Below are 20,405 nucleotides of genomic sequence, written 5' to 3'. Positions count from 1 at the left end.
GTAGAGATAGCCCAGGAAATAATAGACCAGTGAGCCTGAATTCAGTGGTTGGTAAGTTGATGGATTTGGAGAGGCATATGATTAGCAATAGTCAACATGGCTTTGTCAAAGGCAGGTCATGCCTTATGAGCCTGATTGAATTTTCTGAGGATGTGACTAAACACATTGATGAAGGTAGAGCAGTAGGTGTATTGTATATGGATTTCAGCAAGGCATTTGATAAGGTACCCCATGCAAGGCTTATTGAGAAGTAAGGAGGCATGGGATCCAAGGATACCTTGCTTTGTGGATCCAGAGTTGGCTTGCTCACAGAAGGCAAAGAGTGGTTGTAGATGAGTCATATTCTGCATGGAGATCGGTGGCGTGCCTCAGGGATCTGTTCTGGGACCCCTACTCTTTGTGATTTTTATAAATAACTTGGATGAGGAAATGGAGGGATGGGTTAGTAAATTTTCTGATGACACAAAGGTTGGAGGTGTTGTGGATAGGGTGGAGGGCTGTCAGAGGTTACAGCCGGACACTGATAGGATGCAAAACAGGGCTGAGAAATGGCAGATGGAGTTCAACCGAGATAAGTGTGAGGTGGTTCATTTTGGTAAGTCAAATATGATGGCAAAATATAGTATTAATGGTAAGACTCTTGGCAGTGTGGAGGATCAGAGGGATCTTGGGGTCTGAGTCCATAGGACACTCAAAGCTGCTACACAGGTTGACTCTGTGGTTAAGAAGGCATACGGTGCATTGGCCTTCATCAACCATGGGATTGAGTTTAAGAGCCGAGAGGTAATGTTACAGCTATATAGGAGCCTGGTCAGACCCCACTTGGAGTACTGTGCTCAGTTCTGGTCACCCCATTACCGGAAGGATATGGAAACTATAGAAAGGGTGCAGAGGAGATTTACAAGCATGCCTTATGAGAATAGGTTGAGTGAACTCGACCTTTTCTCCTTGGAGCGATGCAGGATGAGAGGTGATCTGATAGAGGTGTACAAGATAATGAAAGGCATTGATTGTGTGGATAGTCAGAGGCATTTTCCCAGGGCTGAAATGGCTAACACGAGAGGGCACAGTTTTAAGATGCTTGCAAGTACTACAGAGGAGATGTCAGGGGTAAGTTTTTTTACGCAGAGAGTGGTGAGTGCATGGAATGGGCTGCCGGTGATAGTGGTGGAGGTGGATACGATAGGGTCTTTTGAGAGACTCCTGGATAGGTACATGGAGCTGAGAAAAATAGAGGACAATGGGTAACCCTAGGTAATTTCTAAAGTAAGTACATGTTCGGCAAAGCATTGTGGGCCGAAGGGCCTGTATTGTGCTGTAAGTTTTTCTATATTTCTATGAAACATTCCGAATGTTAAAAAACCTGAACAGATTAGATATGGCCAAGTTATTTCACATGGTATGGGAGTCTAGCACAAGAGGGCATGTCTTCAGGATTGAAGGATGTCCAGTTAGAACAGAGATGTGGAGAAAGTAATTTAGTCAGAGGGTGGTAAAGCTGTGGAATTTGTTGCCACAAGCGGTTGTGGAGGCCAAGTTATTGGGTGCATTTAAGGCAGGGGTCCCCAACCTTTTTAGCACTGCAGACCGGTTTAATATTGACAATATTCTTGCGGACTGACCGACAGGGGTGGGCGTTCAAGTAGGGTTGCCAACTTTCTCACTCCCAAATACGGGACGCTTGTGTTTACCCCGAGAAAGACTACCATGACCATGAAGCCTTGCGTGGGCACCCGTGTGCGCATGCATGACATGTGCATACATGATGTGCATGTGTGTACCTGCTGATTTTTTTTTCTACAAATCGGTTTTGGTTTAATCTTCCCGATTCCGTTAAGTGAAACTACACTGTACATGCATTATTTCTACTTTATATAGGCTGTGTATTTATCATATCATTCCTGCTTTTACTATATATATGTGTTATTTGGTATGACTTGGTAGGTTATTTCAAGTTCAACAGTGCGTGACAGGAAATGAGGAAATGTGCAGCTGACTCATATTGTTTCATATCGCCAAAACATATCGTTTCCTCGCGGTCTGGTAGCACATGCTTTGCCTTTTTCCCTTTTACTATTCCTAATCTCTACCTAGATGGATTCACCATTCTGCTCCTTAAATCTTATATCATCTATCATTATCACCCTGATCTCACCTTTAATTAAGAGCGCTACCCCACCTCCCTTTCATTCTTGCATATTCTTCAGTATTACCTGATATCCTTGGACATTCAATTCCCAATCCTCTCCACCATGCAACCATGTCTCTGCAATGGTCTCTAAATCATATCCCTTTGTACTGATTTGTGCCACAAGCTCACTGATCTTGCTTCAAATACTGCAGGCACTGAAATAAATTGCCCTTACACTCATTGTGCTTTTCAAATCTTGTAATCTTTTACTCTTTGGCACTTGACTTTTCTTCACTTTGCTCTTACTGTTCTCTTTTTTTATCTTTTGCTTTATCTTTATCCATACTTCTCCAATCTGTTGAATCAACCCTCCCCCCACTGTTTCGTTTAAAGCCTTATCCACAACCTTAGTTAAGCGATTCGTTAGGATCCAGGTCCCATCACGGTTTAGGTGGAGCCGGTCCATTGGTACAGCTCTCTCCTTCCCCAATACTGGTGCCAATTTCCCATCAATTCAAACCCACTTCTCCCTCACCAATTCTTCAGCCATGCACTTAGCTTTCTTATCTTCTTGACTCTATGCCAATTTGCACATAGTTCAGGTAGTAATACAGAGATTACCACCTTTTTGTTTCTGCTTTTTTAATTTAGTCCCCAGCTGCTCAAATTCTCTCAGTAGAACCTCTTTCCTCATTCTACCCATGTCTCTGGTACCCACATGGACCATGCCGCAACAACTAGATCTTTCCCCTCCCACTGCAAATTCCTCTGCAGCTCAAATAAGGTGTCTGAACCTGGGCACCAGGCAGGCAACACAGCCTTCAGGATGCTCTATCCTCACAACAAAGAACTCTGTCTATTTCCCTGACTACACTATCCCGAATTACCACTCTATTTCTCTTCTCTCTCCCCTCTTGAATGGCTCACTGAACTACAGTGCCACAGTTAGGCTGCTCATCCTTCCTACAGCCCCCCCTCTCATCCACACAGGGAGCAAGAATCTCAGACCTGTTGGACAAGCTCAAGGGCTGAGGCTCCTCCAGCACTGTCCCTTGGATCCCACTACCCACCTCACTTGCAGTCACACCCTCTTGTCCCTGACCACAGACCGAATTTGAGGCAGCTAATCTACAGGGTGTGACTACCTCCTGAAACAGAGAATCCAGGTAACTCTCCCCCTCCCTGATGTGCCACAGTGTTTGAAGCTCAGATTCCAGGTCATCAACTTTAAGCCCGAGTTCAGGAGCTGAGACAGAAACTACAGGGAGGTAGTCACCCCTAGCTTGAGGACACAGGTAGCTAGGTAACTGTCAGGAGAAAGAGGGGAAGTGCTCAACCAGTGCAGAGTACACTGTGGCCCTTCCCCTTAATAATAAGTATACAACTTTAGACACTATTGAGGGGCAACAATCTACCAGGAGGGAGCCACAGCGACTGGGTCTCTGGCAATGAGTCTCGTGCTGTGGCACTTAACAGCAGAAAGGTGAAGAGGACTGTAGTGCTGATAGGATATTCCTTAGTCAGAGGAACAGAGAGAGGGTTCTGTTGGTACGATACAGACACCCGGATTGTATGCTGCCTCGCTAGTGTCAGGATCAGGGATGTCTTAGACAATGTCCATTGCATTCTCAAGGGCGAGGGTGAGCAGCCAGAAGTCTTGGTACATCTTGGCACCAATGACATGGGTGAAGAAAAAATTCAGGGAGCTAGTAGAAAGCTGAGAAACAGGACCTCCAAGATAGTTATCGCTGGATTGCTGCCTCTGCCACGAGCCAGTGAGGGTAAGAATAGGATAATTTGGCAGGTGAATGTGTGGCTGAGGAGCTGGTGCAGGGGGCAGGGGTTCAGATTTATGGATCATTGGGCTCTCTTCTGGGGAAGGTATGACCTGTAGAAAAGGAAACCCTAGGGTGTCCAGTATCCTTGTGCCAGGTTGGCTAGAGTCATTCAGGTGGATTTTAACTAATCTGGCAGGGGGATGGGAACCTGATTGATAGTATTGAAGATGAGGTAGTTAGTTTACAAACAGAGGCAATGTGTAGTGCGACTCCTAGCAAGGAGAGGCTGAAGATAGGGCAAAATTGTGGTCAGCAGGAAGAATTGCAACGTAAAAGGCAGAGAAAATTGAAAAAGGTGAATAACAGACTAAAGGTGTTATATTTGAATGCACACAGTATACAGAATAAGATAGATGAACTTGTAGCATAGTTACAGATTGGCAAGAATGACGTTGTAAACATCACTGAATCATGGCTGAAAGAAGATTATAGCTGGGAGTTTAATGTCCAAAGATACATAACGTATTGAAAGGATAGGCAGGCAGGCAGAGGGGGTGGCATGGCTTTCCCTCTGTCGGTAAAAAATGAAAGTAAATCATTAGAAAGAGGTGACATAGGGTCAGAAGGTGTTGAATCATTGTAAATAGAGCTCAGGAATTGCAAGGGTAAAAAGACCCTGATGGGAGTTATATACAGACCCCCAAACAGTTACAACAGGAGATAGAAAATGCATGCCAAAAGGGCAATGTTACAGTAGTCATTTCAATATGCAGCTAGATTGGGAAAATCAGATTGGTGCGGGATTCCAAGAGGTGGAATTTCTAGAATGCCTATGAGATGGCTTTTCACAGCAGCTCATGGTTGAGCCCACTAGGGGATACACTCTAAAGGCAAGATGACACAATCATGACGAACAAGGAAAGTCAAAGCCAACATAAAAGCCACAGAGAGGGCATATAATAGACCAAAAATTAGTGGGAAGTTAGGGGATTGGGAAGCTTTTAAATACCAACAGCAGCCAACTAAAAAAGTCATTAAGGTAAAGATGGAATATGAAAGTAAGCTAGCCAGTAATATTAAAGAAGATACCAAAACATTTTTCAGATAAATGGAAGTGAGGGTGGATATTGAACCGCTGGAAAACAATGCTGAAGAAGTAGTCACGGAGGACGAAGAAATGGCTGATCAACTGAATAAATATTTTGCATCAGTCTAAACATAGTGGAAAATGGTGGAAGATACTAGCAGTACGGTGAAAGTTCAGGTGTCAGGGATTATGAAGCGTGTGAAGTTACCACTACTAGAGAGAGGATTTTTGGGAAATAAAGGTCTGAAGTATAAGTCAACTGGACCAGATGGTGTACAACCTGAGATATATACCTCAGAAAGAGGTGGCTGAAGAGTTACTGGAGGCATTAGTAAAGATCTTTCAAGGATCACTAGTTTCTGGAATGGTTCTGGAAGTCTGCAAAATTGCGGATGTCACTCCACTCTTCAAGAAAGGACAGAGGCAGAAGAAAAGAAATTATAAGCCAGTTGGTCTGACCTCAGTGATTGGGAAGATGTTGGAGTTGATTGTTAACGATATGGTTTTGGGGTACTCGAAGGCAGCATGGTATCCTCAAGGAAAAATCTTGCCAGACAAATCTGTTGGAATTCTTTGAATAATTAACAAGCAGAATAGACAAAGGAGAATCAGTTGATGTGTATTTGGATTTTCAGAAGGCCTTTAACAAGGTGCCACACATGAGGCTGCTTAACAAACTACAAGCTCATGGTATTACAGGAAACGTTATAACATGGATAAAGCAGTGACTGATTGACAGAGGGCAAAAAGTAGGAACAAAGGGAGCCTTTTTTCTGGTTGGCTTTTATACTGTTCCACAGGGGCCTGTGTTGAGACAGATACTTTTTACGTTATATGTCAACGATTTGGATGATGAAATTGATGGCTTTGTTGCAAAGTTTACAGATGATATGAAGATGGATGGAGGGACAGATAATTTTGAGGAAGTGGAGAGGCTACAGAAGGCCTTAGACAGATTTGGGGAACGGGCAAAAAAGTGGCAGATGGAATACAGTTTCAGGAAGTGTATCGTCATGCACTTTGGTAGAAGAAATGAAAGAGTTGACTATTTCCCAAATGGCAACAAAATACAAAAAACTGAGATGCAAAGGGACTTGGGAATCCTTGTGCAGAATTCTCTAAAGGTTAATTTGCAGGTTGAGTCTGTGGTGAAGAAGGCAAATGCAATGTTAACATACATTTCAAGACGTCGAATATAAAAGCAAGGATGCGATGTTGAGACTTTATAAAGCACTGTTCAGGCCTCACTTGTAGTATTGTGTGCAGTTATGGGTCCCTCATCTTAGAAAGGATGTGCTGAGAGGGTTTAAAGGATGTTCTTGTAAATGATTCCAGGATTAAACTGCCTGAAATATGAAGAGCGTTTGACGGCTCTGAGCTTCTATTTACTGGAATTTAGAAGAATGAGGGGTGACCTAAGGAAACCTATTGAATGATGAGAGACCTCAGCAGAGCGGAGGTGGAACGCATGTTTCCTGTGGTGGGAGTGTCTCGGACCAGAGGACGCAGCCTCAAAATAGAGGGTATCCTTTTAGAACAGAGGTGGGGGGGAGATTTCATTAGCCAAAGAGTCGTGAATCTGCTGAATTTGTTACCACAGGCAGCTATGGAGGCCAGGTCTTTACATATATTTAAGGCAGAGGTTGATAGATTCTTGATCAGTCAGGGCATGAAAGGATAAGGGGGGGGAGGGGAGGCAGGAGATTGGGGCTAAGAGGAAATATGGATCAGCCAGATGAAATGACGGAGAAGACCCAATGGACCAGAAGCCCTAATTCTGCTCCCATACCTTATGGCTTATTGGTTAAATAGTATATTTACTTTGATAATAAATGTACTTTGAACTGTAATTGCAACATCCGTTCCATTGGATGTGCGGAGAGGATGTTTCCTGTAGTGGGAGAAGTTAGGACTAGAGGGCACAGCCTCAGATTACAGCAGCATCCCTTTAGAACAGAGGTGTGGAGGAATTTCTTTAGCCAGAGGGTGGTGAACCTGTGGAATTCATTGCCACACATGGCTGTGGAGGCCAAGTCATTGTGTATATTTAAAGTGGAGGTTGATAAATTCTTGATAATTCAAGGTGTCAAAGGTTACAGGGTGAAGACAGGAGAATGGGTCGAGAGGGATAATAAATCAGCCATGATGGAATGGGAGAATCAAGTTCAATGGGCCGAATGGCCTAACTCTACTCTGATGTTATATGGCATTATGATCATATCCCCACCATGTCGGTGTGGAAAATTTGCCTTCAGATTTTCTTTGAATCTACCCTACCCCAGCGCCTTAAATCTATGTCTTTTTGTCTTAGACTCCCCAACCCTGAGAAAGAGATTGACTATCCACACTCTTCATGATTTTATACAGTGATTTAAGTTCTCCTCTCAACTTCCTTATACTTCTACAAAAGTAGAACACAATCCTCATAACTGAATCCTCCAGTCACAGTCACAGCCTCGGAACTATTTTCTACAGCTTCATGGGATTATTCTTACAGCTGGACAGTAAGAACTACACAAAATCCAGTTGCAAAATGTCCTAGCTCCTACACTCGATGCCCTGATTGATGAAGGCAATCATGCCAAATACATTCTTAACCATCTCGTTGCTAATTTTTAGAGAACTGCTCTACGTATATACCTCTACCCGCTGATCTTTCTGTTCTACAATGTTCCCCAGGGCTTCGCCATTCACTGTACAAGTCCTGCCCTCGTTTAACTGACCAAAACGCAATACATCACATTTCGAGTTAAATTCAATCTGCATTCCTCGGCCCAGTTCACCTAGATCCTGTTATAATCGTAGATAACCTTCTTCACTGGTCACTATACCACCAATGATGGTGTCTTCCGCAAACTTGTTAAGTACTTTAACACCAGTCATCCAGATCATCAATATTGATGACAAAGGCAGTGGAACCAACACCAATTCCTCCGACACACCACTGACCACAGGCCTCCAATCTGAGGGGCAACTCTCTCCATCACCACCCTTAATGAATATGTTGCTTCAGTATTCACCAGTGAGTGGGAACTTAATGATCATGGAGGCCTGCGTAAAATAGGCGGATATGCTTGTATATGTTAATGTTAAGAAAGAGGATGCGCTACTATTTTTCAAAAACACTATGACAGGCGAGTCTCCGGGGCCGGACAGAATGCACCCAGCTTTCATCCATGTCCCCCTAAACCAGGGTTTCCAAATGTGGGATCCACAGACCCCTCAGTTAAATCAGGGGCCCATAACATAAAAAGGGTTGGGAACCCCTGTTCTAAACCTTTCCTATCCATGTATCAGTCTCAATGCCACTTAAATGTTAAGGTATCTGCCTCAAATACTTCCTCTGGCAGCTTGTTCAAGTCCCAACCTGTTCAATCTCTCTCTGTAACTCAATACAGCAGGACCTGGACAATATCCAGGCTTCAGCTGACAAGTAACATTTGAGCCAGGCAAGTGCCAACCAATGACCATCTCCAACAAGAGAGGCTCTAATCATCATTCTTGACATTCAGTGGGCTCACCATCACTGAATCCCCTACAATCAACACCCTGGACGCTACCACTGACAGGAAACTGAACTGGTCTAGCCATATAAACATTGTGGCTACCAGAGCAGATCAAAGGCTAGGAATCCTGTGATGTGTACTTCACCTCCTGACTCCCCAAAGCCTGTCCGCCATCTACAAGGCTCAGGTCAGGGGTGTAATGGAATACTCGCCACTCGCCTGGATGAGAGCAGCTCCATCAACACTCAAGAAGATGAACACCAGCCAGTACAAGGCAGCCCACTTGATTGCTACCCCTTCCACAAGCATCCAATCCCTCCACCATCGACAAACAGCTGCAACAGTGTGTACTATCTACAAGATGCACTGCAACGACACACCAAAGTTCCTAAGGCAGCACCTTCCAGACCCACGAACACTACCATCTAGAAGGACGAGAAAAGCAGATACCAGGGAACACCACCACTTAGAAATCCCCCACCAAATCACTCAGCATCCTGACTTGAAAAGATATCGCAGTTCCTTCATTGTCAAGGACTGCAGCGGTTCAAGAAGGCAGCTCATCACCATCTTCTCAGGCAAATAGGGATGGGCAATAAATGGTGGTTTAGCTGACGACGCCCTCATCCCGTAAAGGAATAAATAAAAAAGAAACTCCTCTTGTCCGAGCAACATCCTCAGAAATCTCCACTGCACTTTCAGCTTATTGGCATCTTTCCTACAGCAGGGTGACCGAACTTGTACACAATATTCCAAACGTAGTCTCACCGATGTCTTGATAGATACCTGATTGGTTGGAGCATCAAGGGATACGGTGAGATGGCAGGAATATGGGTTGAATGGGTTCTGGAATGAGCCATGATAAAATGTGAGAGCGGACTCGATGGGCTGAATGGTTTTATGGTCTTATATAACTGACACATAGAAATCTACAGCACATTACAGGCCCTTCGGCACAGTGTTGTGCCGACCATGTAACCTACGCTAGGAGCTGCCCAGAATTTCCCCACCCCATAGCCCTCTATTTTTCAAAGCTTCATGTACCTATCTAAGAGTCTCTTAAAAGACCCTATTGTATCTGCCTCCACCACCTTCATTGGCAGTGCATTCTGCACACCCACCACTCTCCGTGTGAAAACTTACCTCTGACATCCCCCTTACTTCCAAGCACCTTAAAACTATGTCCCCTCATGTTAGTTATTTCAGCCCTGGGGAAAAGCCTCTGGTTATCCACAAGATCAATACCCCTCATCATCTTAAACACCTCTATTAGGTCACCTCTCATCCTCCAACACTCCAAGGAGAAAAGGTCAAGTTAATTCAACTTACTCTCATAAGGTATGTTCTGTAATCCAGGCAACATCCTTGTAAATCTCCTCTGCACTCTCTCTATAGTATCCACATCCTTCCCGTAATGGAGTGACCAGAACTGAACACAGTACTCCAAGTGGGATCTAACTAAGGTCGTATATAGCTTTAACATTACCTCACAGCTCTTGAAGGCCAACACACCGTACACCTTCTTAACAACACTGTCAATCTGCGCAGTAGCTTTGAACGTCCCATGGACATAGACCCCAAGATCTTGCTGATCCTCCACACTGTCAAGAGTCTTAACATTAATATGAAATTCTGTCTTCAAATTTGACCTTCCAAAATGAACCACTTCACACTTATCTGGGTTGAACTCCATCTGCCACTTCTCAGCCCAGTTCTGCATCCTATCGATGTTGCGCCGTAACCTCACCAACTTTTGTGTCATTAGCAATCTTTCTAACCCACCCTTCCGGCACAGCATCCCAACTTCCATACTCAGTGCCCTAACTGATGAAAGCCAGTGTGCCAATAGCTGTGACCAATCCCATATAAAAAAGTACAGAGGGTGTTGAAAGATCTCTGACACACTGCCTCCTTCTTTCTCTGCAATCTTTTTCCTGATGGAAAGAGTACAGAGAAGATTTACAAGGGCCTGATTTATATGGAGAGGTTGAGTAGGCTACAATTTCATTCCTTGGATGATAGAGACCGAGGGGCGAGCTTATAAAGTTGTATAAAATAATTTGGAGTACAAAGAGAATGCACACATGGCCTTTTTCCCAGGGAAGGGGAACTGCTAATTTGAGAGCACAGGTTTAAGGTGAAAAGTGAAAAATTTGAGAGATCTTGAGGGGCAGCTTCTTTATGCAGAGTATGGTGGACAAGAGAAACTAACTGAGGCAGGTACAATAACGAGATTTAGAAGACATTTGGGTAAGGACAGAGACAGAAAAAGTCTAGATCGGGGTAGCCAACCTTTTACATTCTATGCGTTAATTTTTTCACTCACGAATTCAGATGCGCCATACAACTCTTGTACCCCCATTCAATTCTTGTAAAAATATGTTAATCTAGAACTCATGCATGAAAAAAATCGCATCTGAACTCGTGCGTGAAAAAATTGGTCTAGATGAATATGACTGAAATGTGAGTAAATGGGACTCATTCAAATAGACAAGCTGGGTTTGGATAAGTCAATCTGGAGAGTCCCCATCCCCTCAATGTTCCTGATCTGCCTGGCACATCTATATATTCTTGAGTTTCAATGTCAACACCTCTCTAGATTTATTCTCCAGCAAGTTTTCAGTCTCAATGACCCCAGCTGCCTGCCACTCCATCTCCAAAACCCAACATTGAAGTCAACTGCAGACATTTCTTCAAATTTGGTACAGCCACTCCTGATCTCTACTCTATTTGAACTATCTGATATTTGTCCACTGTGTATTTGTAAATGAGTAGAAATGTGTTGCCTTTGATTTGTTAAAACAACTTTCCTTTGTGCATCTCTCTGCCAAATTGCTGAAAATGAACCAAACTGTTTTCTGTTACACTTGAATGATTTGAATAATTGGGGACCCTACATTCCCAACCCCTATGTATCAGTCCTAAGACCACACATTTCTACTTTGCTTTTTCCATAAAGTATTCCGAGCCATCAGAGGAAGTGGTTGAGGCAGGTACAATATCAACATTTAATAGATAGTTGGACAGATACGTGGTTTAGCAAAGGTTTAGTGAGATATGGACAAGTATGATTAACTCAGATGGGTATGATGGTTGGCATGGACAAGGTCAGCCAAAGTGCTTGTTTTTTCTGCTGGAAGACTGTCACACAATCAAAGACCCTCCTACCCCAGTAATCTCTCTTCTCCCACAACTCCACTCAAATTAGGAAGATACAGTACACACAGTACTTCAAGAACAGCTTCTATCCCGTTATCAGACCGGTCATACCATAAGACCATAAGATATATGAGCAGAATTAGGCCATTTGGCTCATCGAATCTGCTCCACCATTTCATCATGGCTGATCCAATTTTCCTCTTCGCCCAAATCTCCTGCCTTCTCCCCATATCCTTTCATGCTCTGACTAAAGCGGACAGTGCGTGAGTGGGCCGGTGAAGGAGTGAAGCTTTGAGGCTTTGACTGGAGAGGCTTCGACAAGAAGAGGCGGAGGACAAGCTAGCTCACAGTTACTTTTTACAATGTCTCCTGAGATGGTGATGTGCCTCTCATGTGAGATGTGGCAGTCTTGGGGGAACTCCCCTCTCCCGCAAAGTCACATCTGCCAGAAGTGCATACAGCTGGGCGATCTGGAAGACCGTGTAAGGAATCTGGAGCAGCAGCTGGATGACCTTCGACCCATAAGGGAGAATGAGGCAGTCATAGATGAGAGCTACAGGGAGGTAGTCACGCCTAGGCTGTGGGAAGCAGGTCGTTGGGTGACAGTCAGAGGGGGGAAAGCGAAGGTGAGCAGACAGGTAGTGCAGAGCACCCCTGTAGCCATTCCCCTGAATAATAAGTTTACCATCCTGGATACTGTTGGCGGGGACAACCGACCAGGTGTGAACCTGACCCTGTGGTGCAGAAGGGTGGGACGGAGAAGAGGAGAGCTGTCGTCATTGGAGACTCTATAGTCAGGGGAGCAGACAGGAGATTTTGTGGACATGAGAAGGACACCCGTATGGTTTGTTGCCTCCCGGGTGCCAGGGTCGGGGATGTCTCTGACCGGGTGCACGACATCCTGGTACGAGAGTGAAAGCAACCAGAAGTCGTGATACATGTTGGGACCAACGACACAGGCAGGAAGAGGGATGAGGTCCTGAAGTGTGAGTTTCGGGAACTAGGCAGAAGGCTGAAGAACAGGACCCCAGGGGTGACGTTCTCAGGATTGCTGCCAGTGCTACGTGACAGAGATGGTAAGAATTGGAGGAGATGGCAGTTGAATGCGTGGCTGAGGAGTTGGTGCAGGGAGCAGGGTTTTAGATTTTTAGATCATTGGGATCTCTTCTGGGGAAGGTGGGACCTGTACAGATTGGATGGGTTGCACCTGAACTCGAGGGGGAGCAATATCCTTGCAGGTAGGTTTGCTAGCATGGTTCGAGAGGGTTTAAACTAATTTGCCAGGGGGATGGGACCCAGAGCGATAGAGCAGTGAAAGAAGTGCATGGAGTAAAGCCAGATCTAACATACAGAGAGGCTTTGAGGAAAGAGAAGCAGAATAAACGGTGTAAAGACAGTAAGGTAGAAGGGCTGAAATGTGTGTACCTCAATGCAAGAAGCATCAGGAACAAAGGTGATGAACTGAGAGCTTGGATACATACATGGAATTATGATGTAGTGGCCATTACAGAGACTTGGCTGGCACCAGGGCAGGAATGGATTCTCAATATTCCTGGATTTCAGTGCTTTAAAAGGGATAGAGAGGGCAGAAAAAGGGGAGGAGGGGTGGCATTACTGGTCAGGGATACTATTACAGCTACAGAAAGGGTGGGTAATGTAGCAGGATCCTCTTTTGAGTCAATATGGTTGGAAGTCAGGAACAGGAAGGGAGCAGTTACTCTACTGTGGGTATTCTATAGGCCCCCTGGTAGCAGCAGAGATACAGAGGAGCAGATTGGATACTTGGTAGTGTGGAGGAGCAGAGGGATCTGGGGGTACATGTCCACAGATCCCTGAAAGTTGCCTCACAAGTGGATAGGGTAGTTAAGAAAGCTTATGGGGTGTTAGCTTTCATAAGTTGAGGGATAGAGTTTAAGAGTTGCGATGTAATGATGCAGCTCTATAAAACTCTGGTTAGGCCACACTTGGAGTATTGTGTCCAGTTCTGGTCACCTCACTATAGGAAGGATGTGGAAGCACTGGAAAGGGTACAGAGGAGATTTACCAGGACGCTGCCTGGTTTAGAAAGTATGCATTATGATCAGAGATTAAGGGAGCTAGGGCTTTACTCTTTGAAGGGAAGGAGGATGACAGGAGACATGATAGAGGTGTACAAGATAATAAGAGGATTAGATAGAGTGGATAGCCAGCGCCTCTTCCCCAGGGCACCACTGCTCAATACAAGAGGACATGGCTTTAAGGTAAGGGGTGGGAAGTTCAAGGGGGATATTAGAGGAAGGTTTTTTTACTCAGAGAGTGGTTGGTGCGTGGAATGCACTGCCTGAGTCAGTGGTGGAGGCAGATACACTAGTGAAGTTTAAGAGACTACTAGACAGGTATGTGGAGGAATCTAAGGTAGGGGCTTATATGGGAGGCAGGGTTTGAGGGTCTGCACAACATTGTGGGCCAAAGGGCCTGTACTGAGCTGTACTATTCTATGTTCTATGTTTTAATCAAGAATATATCAACCTCTGCCTCAAATATACATAAAGACCTGACCTCCAGAGCTCCCTGTGGCAAAGAATTCCTCAGACTCATCACTCTCTGGCTAAAGAATTTCCTCCTCATCTTCGTTCTGAAAGGATGCTCCTCAATTCTAAAGGCTGTGTCCTCTGGTCTTAGTCTCTCCCAGCACTGGAAACATCCTCTCCACATTCACTCTATCAATGCCTTTAACCATTTGATCGGTTTCAATGAAGTCACCCCTCATTCTTCTGAATTCCAGCAAATAAAGGCCCAAGCCATCAAATGCTCTTTACATGAAAATCCATTCAATTCTGGAATCATTTTCGTGAACCTCCTTTGAACCCGCTTCAGTTTTAGCACACCCTTTCTCAGATAAGGGGCCCAAAACTGCTCACAATACTCTAATTGAGGCCTCACCAGTGTTTTATAAGACTCAACATTATATCCTTGCTTTTATATTCTAGTTCTCTTGAAATGAATGCTAACATTGCATTTGCCTTCCTCACCACAGACTCAGCCCACAAATTAACCTATAGGGAATCCTGTACAGACTCCCAAGTCCCTTTGCATCTCAGTTTTTTTGTATTCTCTCTCCATTTAGAAAATAGTCAACCCGTTCATTTCTTCTAACAAAGTGTATGACCACACACTTCCCAACACTGTATTCCATCTGCCATTTCTTTGCCCATTCTCTAAAATTTGTCCCTCCTTCCATAGCCTACTTCCTCAAAACTACCAGCCCCTCCACCAATCTTCATATCATCTGCAAACTTTGCAACAAAGCCATCAATTCCATCATCCAAGTCATTAACCCTAACCCTAATGTAAAAAGAATTGGGTCCCAACACAGAGGTCTATGGGACACCAGCAGCCAACCAGAAACGGCTTTCTTTGCCTCCTGCCAGTCAGCCACTGCTTTATCCAAGCAAGAATCTTTCCTGTAATCCCATGGGCTTGTAGCTTGTTAAGCAGTGTCATGTGTGGCACCTTATCAAAGGCTTTCCCAAAACCCAAGTACACAACATTAACCAATTCTCCTTTGTCTACCCTGCTTGTTATTTTTTCAAAGAATTCCACTGGATTTGTCAGGCAAGATTTTCCTTTGAGGAGACCATGCTGACTACGGCCTATTTTATCATGTGCCTCCAAGGACTCCAAAACCACACTCTTAACTATTGACTCCTACATTTTCCCAACCACTGAGGTCAGACTAACTGGCCTATTGTTTCTTCTCTTCGGTCTCTCTCCATTCTTGAAGAGTGGAGTGACATTTGCAATTTTCCATTCTTGCAGAACCATTCTAGATTTTTGAAAGATCATTACTAATGCCTCCACAATCTCTTCAGCCATCTTCCAGAACTCCGGGCTGTTCACCATCTGGTCCAGGTGACTTTTCATTTTCCCAAGAACCTTCTCTCTAATACTAATAACTTCACATACTTCTTGACCCCTGACACCTGGAACTTCCACCATACTGATGCAAAATACTTATCCTGCTTTCAGTTATAAACTTCTTTCAGCCATGATTCAGTGATGCCTACAACATCATATCTGCCAACCTGTAGCTGTGCAGCAAGTTCATCTACCTTATTCCACATGCTGCACGCGTCCAAATACAACACCTTCAGTCCTGTATTCACCCTTTTGATTTTGTCCACCTTTTACATTGTAACTCATCATATTGACTGCAATTTTGCCTTATCAACATCTCTCCTCACTGCACTGCATCTTTTTGCAAACCAGCTACCTCACCTTCAACACTATTGTCTGCCTTCCCTACGATACTTGCATTGAAATATATGCAGCTCAGGACATTAGCCAACCCGTGCTCAACCTTTTGATTCCTAACTTTATCCGAGGTCTTACCAACATCTACCTCCACAACCTCTCCACTAACCGTTCTGGCACTCTGGTTCCTAGTGCCCTGTAACTCTAGTTGAAACTCAAGTGTGCAGCATTAACAAACCTTCCCGTTTGTCCAGTCCAGTTCAGGTACATACCGTCTATTCTGTACAAGTCCCACCTTCCCTGGAAGAGAGTCCAATGATTGAAAAATCTTATGCCCTCCCTCCTACACCAACTCCTTAGCCACATATTAAACTATAATTTTCCTAGTTCTGGCCTCACTAGCATGTGGCACAGGTAGTAATCCTGAGATCACAACTCTGGAGGTCCTGCCTTTCAGCCTAGCAACCTCCCTGAACTCACAATGCAAATCCTCGTCACTTATCCAAACCACGTCATTGGTACCTACATGGATCACAAATTCTAGTTGTTCAGCTTCCCACTTAAGAATGCTGAGTACCGGATCAGACTTATCCCGGACCCTGGCAGCCGGGAAGCAACATACTATCCAGGATTCTCATTCTTGCCCACAGAACCTCCTGTCTGTTCCCCTAACTAACAAATCCCCTATCACCACAGTGTGCCTCTTCTCCTCCCCACCACCCTTCCCTTCTGAGTAACAGAGGCAGACTCAATGCCAGTGACTCACCCACCGTGACTTTCCTGTTCGGTCATCCTCCCCAAACAGTATCCAAAGTGCTATACCGTTGTTGAGGGGGAAAGTCACAAGGGGGACTCTGCACTGGCTCCTTAGCCTTTTCCCCTTCCTGACTGTCACCCAGTTTCCTGTGTCCCGCACCTTGGGTGTAACTACCTCTCTATATGTCATACGCTAAAAAGTGAACTTTTGGTCTCCCAATCTACCCCTATGTCATTACACTTTATGTTACTACCCGTACTACTCTTTCTCTGTAACTGCAAGACTATGCTTTGCATTCTCTTATTTTTTTTAATCCTGATGTATTAAATACTGAATGATCTGTCTGGATCACATGCGAGCAAAAGCTTTTCACTGTATCCTGGTGAAGGGCCTTAGCCTGAAATGTCAATTCTCTCCAAAACACAAAATAATCTGCAGTTGCTGGGGTCAAAGCAACACTCACAACACGCTGGAGGAACTCAGCAGGTCGGGCAGCATCAGTGGAAAAGATCGATCGACGTTCCGGCCCAAAACGTCGACCGATCTTTTCCACTGATGATGTCAATTCTTTCTTCTTTTCCGCAGATGTTGCCTAATTTACTGAGTTACTCCAGCATTTTGTGGATGTCACTGTCTCCTAGTATACGTGACAATAATAACACCAAATATTCCACCCAGACAACATCCTGAATATCCTCTGAACCCTCTCAAATCTTTCCTACAAAACTAAAACCAAACACAGTTCTACAGCTACTGTCTAACCAATATTTATAGAGCTTCATCATCACATCTTCTGGTGCTAACATCTCCAGGGATATTTGTACACTGTGGACCCTCTATTCATCATCATTCATTATGTCCAACCTGATTAGTCCTCCCAAAGTTTATCATACCACAGGATTAAATTCCTACCATTCTTACTATTCTCACCCTATCAACTGATCATTAGCACCCTGCAGTCCATAAACAAACTCAAAGGACTCTACCAATTTTGAAAATTTACTAGTCTACAATTTGTCTTTCCATTCCAAAACAGAGAAAGATGATCCTCCTCCACAAGCCACCAAACTATTCAGCCACCCCTCCCTTGTCTACCTACATATCATAAGGATAAAGGTTCCCTCCATCCCTCCCACTCAACTTTCCCATAACCCCTTCCACATCAGGCTGAAGGAAACCCCCAACCACCCCACTTCCCCTACTCACACATCAACAGGCCCTCTGCTCCAAGCCCACCTCCTCCCTCCACATCCAGCCCACCCCTCCCTCCCTTCACATCCAGCCCACCCCTCCCTCCCTCCCTATCCAGCCCACCTCCTCCCTCCCTCCCTCCCTCCACATCCAGCCCACCTCCTCCCTCCCTCCCTCCCTCCCTCCACATCCAGCCCACCTCCTCCCTCCCTCCACATCCAGCCCACCCCTCCCTCCCTCCCTCCCTATCCAGCCCACCCCTCCCTCCCTTCACATCCAGCCCACCCCTCCCTCCTTTCACATCCAGCCCACCCCTCCCTCCCTATCCAGCCCACCTCCTCCCTCCCTCCCTCCCTCCACATCCAGCCCACCTCCTCCCTCCCTCCCTCCCTCCACATCCAGCCCACCTCCTCCCTCCCTCCCTCCCTCCACATCCAGCCCACCTCCTCCCTCCCTCCCTCCACATCCAGCCCACCCCCTCTCTCTCCTGTACTCCACCCACCCTTCCCTCGCCCCACATCCCTTCCTTCCCCGGCACCCCCTCACACAGCCTACACTTAGCCGTTCCCACCCCTCCCCTCCCCTCCCCACTAGATCCCTGGCCCCCGTCCCCTTCCCGTACACCCCTCTCCACCATACCGTTCCCACTATTCCCCCAACACTCACACATCAAGAGGCTGAAGGCCACCACCCCGAGTAAGCCCTGGATGAACATGCCGAAGTTGCCCATCAGGGCGCCATTCTCGCAGCCGCGCGGACGGCCGGCAGTTCCGACCGGAACGCTCAGATTGGTGGCGATGGAGCCAGGCGACAGCTCACCGATCGCCATAGTCTCCCGTCGGGAGGCTGCCCAACTCCCGGCCTTGGCTTCGGCCACCCACCCTAGGCCGTCTCCCTAACCATTCTGGGAAATGTAGTGTGGGTTTGAAGCATCATGGGAATTGTAGTCCAATGGCAACTATGGGAACTGTAGTTTTTGTGTTTTTTTTGGGGGTGTGTGTGTGTGTGTGTGTGTGTGTGTGTGTGTGTGTGTGTGTGTGTGGTGGGGGCGGGGCGGTGTTAGTGCTGTGGTACATTGTAGGGAATGTAATGATTGTGGGAGATTTTAATTTTCCACACATAGACTGGGAAACCCGTTCTGTAAGAGGGCTGTAAACATGTGGAAATCTGCAGATGCTGGAAATTCAAACAACACACGTCAAAGTTGCTGGTGAACGCAGCAGGCCAAGCAGCATCTCTAGGAAGACGTACAGTCGACGTTTCGGGCCGAGACCCTTCGTCAGGACTAACTAAAAGAAGAGATAGTAAGAGATCTGAAAGTCCACACCCAGCCCACCCCCTCCCTCTCCTGTACCCTACCCACCCTTCCCTCGCCCCCTCACCCCTTCCTTCCCTCGCCCCTCACCCCTTCCTTCCACAGCACCCCTTCACACAGCCTACACTCAGCCATTCCCACCTGTCCACTCCCCACTGGATCCCTGGCCCCTGTGAAGAGATTTGAGTTGACCGTACCTCTTCCTAGAGATGCTGCCTGGCATGCTATGTTCACCAGCAACTTTTATGTGTGTTGCTGTAAAAGGGCTGGATGGTTTGGAGTTTGTAAAAGGTGTGCAACATAGTTTTTTGCAGCAATACATAGAGGTACCAACTAGAGAAGGGGCAGTGCTGGATCTCCTGCTAGGGAATGAGACAGGGCAGGTGACAGAGGTATGTGTTGGGGAACACTTCGGGTCCAGTGATCACAATACCATTAGTTTCAATATAATTATGGAGAAGGATAGGTCTGGACCCAGGGTTGAGATTTTTGATTGGAGAAAGGCTAACTTTGAGGAGATGCGAAAGGACTTAGAAGGAGTGGATTGGGACAATTTGTTTTATGGGAGGGATGTAATAGAGAAATGGTGGTCATTTAAAGTTGAGATTTTGAGGGTACAGAATCTTTATGTTTCTGTTAGGTTGAAAGGAAAGGTTAAAAGTTTGAGAGCCATGATTTTCAAGGGATATTGGAAACTTGGTTCGGAAAAAGAGAGATATCTACAATAAATATAGGCAGCTTGGAGTAAATGAGGTGCTCGAGGAATATAAAGAATGAAAAAAGAATCTTAAGAAAGAAATTAGAAAAGCTAAGAGAAGATATCAGGCCGCTTTGGCAAGTAGGGTGAAAATAAATCCAAAGGGTTTCTATAGTTATATTAATAGCAAAAGGATAGTGAGGGATAAAATTGGTCCCTTGGTGAATCAGAGTGGACGGCTATGTGCAGAGCCAAAAGAGATGGGGGAGATTTTTAACAATTTCTTTTCTTCGGTATTCACTAAGGAGAAGGATATTGAATTGTGTAAGGTAAGGGAAACAAGTAGGGTAGTTATGGAAACTATGATGATTAAAGACGAGGAAGTACTGGCACCTTTAAGGAATATAAAAGTGGATATAAGGAATATAGAGGGACCAACTAGAGGGGATGCAATATTGGATCTCCTGTTAGGAAACGAATTAGGGCAAGTGACGGAAGTCTGTGCAGGGGAGCACTTTGGTTCCAGCGATCATAACGCCATTAGTTTCAAT

General features: G+C 45.4%; 1 protein-coding gene across 1 annotated transcript in view; it reads right to left on the bottom strand.

Moving 5' to 3' along the window:
- stimate (STIM activating enhance) overlaps positions 1-18,733 on the bottom strand; it is a 98,815-nt gene extending 80,082 nt beyond the window's left edge. The window contains exon 1 of the mRNA XM_072280187.1: positions 18,509-18,733. Within this exon, the coding sequence (XP_072136288.1) occupies positions 18,509-18,671 (163 nt within the window). The 5' untranslated portion in view covers positions 18,672-18,733. The remainder of the gene's footprint in view (positions 1-18,508) is intronic.
- Positions 18,734-20,405: the final 1,672 nt, after the last annotated feature.

The sequence above is a fragment of the Mobula birostris genome, chromosome 16 (assembly GCF_030028105.1).
Source record: "Mobula birostris isolate sMobBir1 chromosome 16, sMobBir1.hap1, whole genome shotgun sequence".
Classification (NCBI taxonomy): domain Eukaryota; kingdom Metazoa; phylum Chordata; class Chondrichthyes; order Myliobatiformes; family Myliobatidae; genus Mobula; species Mobula birostris.
The sequence above is the reverse complement of the archived record's forward strand: the minus strand, read 5'-3'. Positions and strand labels throughout refer to the sequence as shown.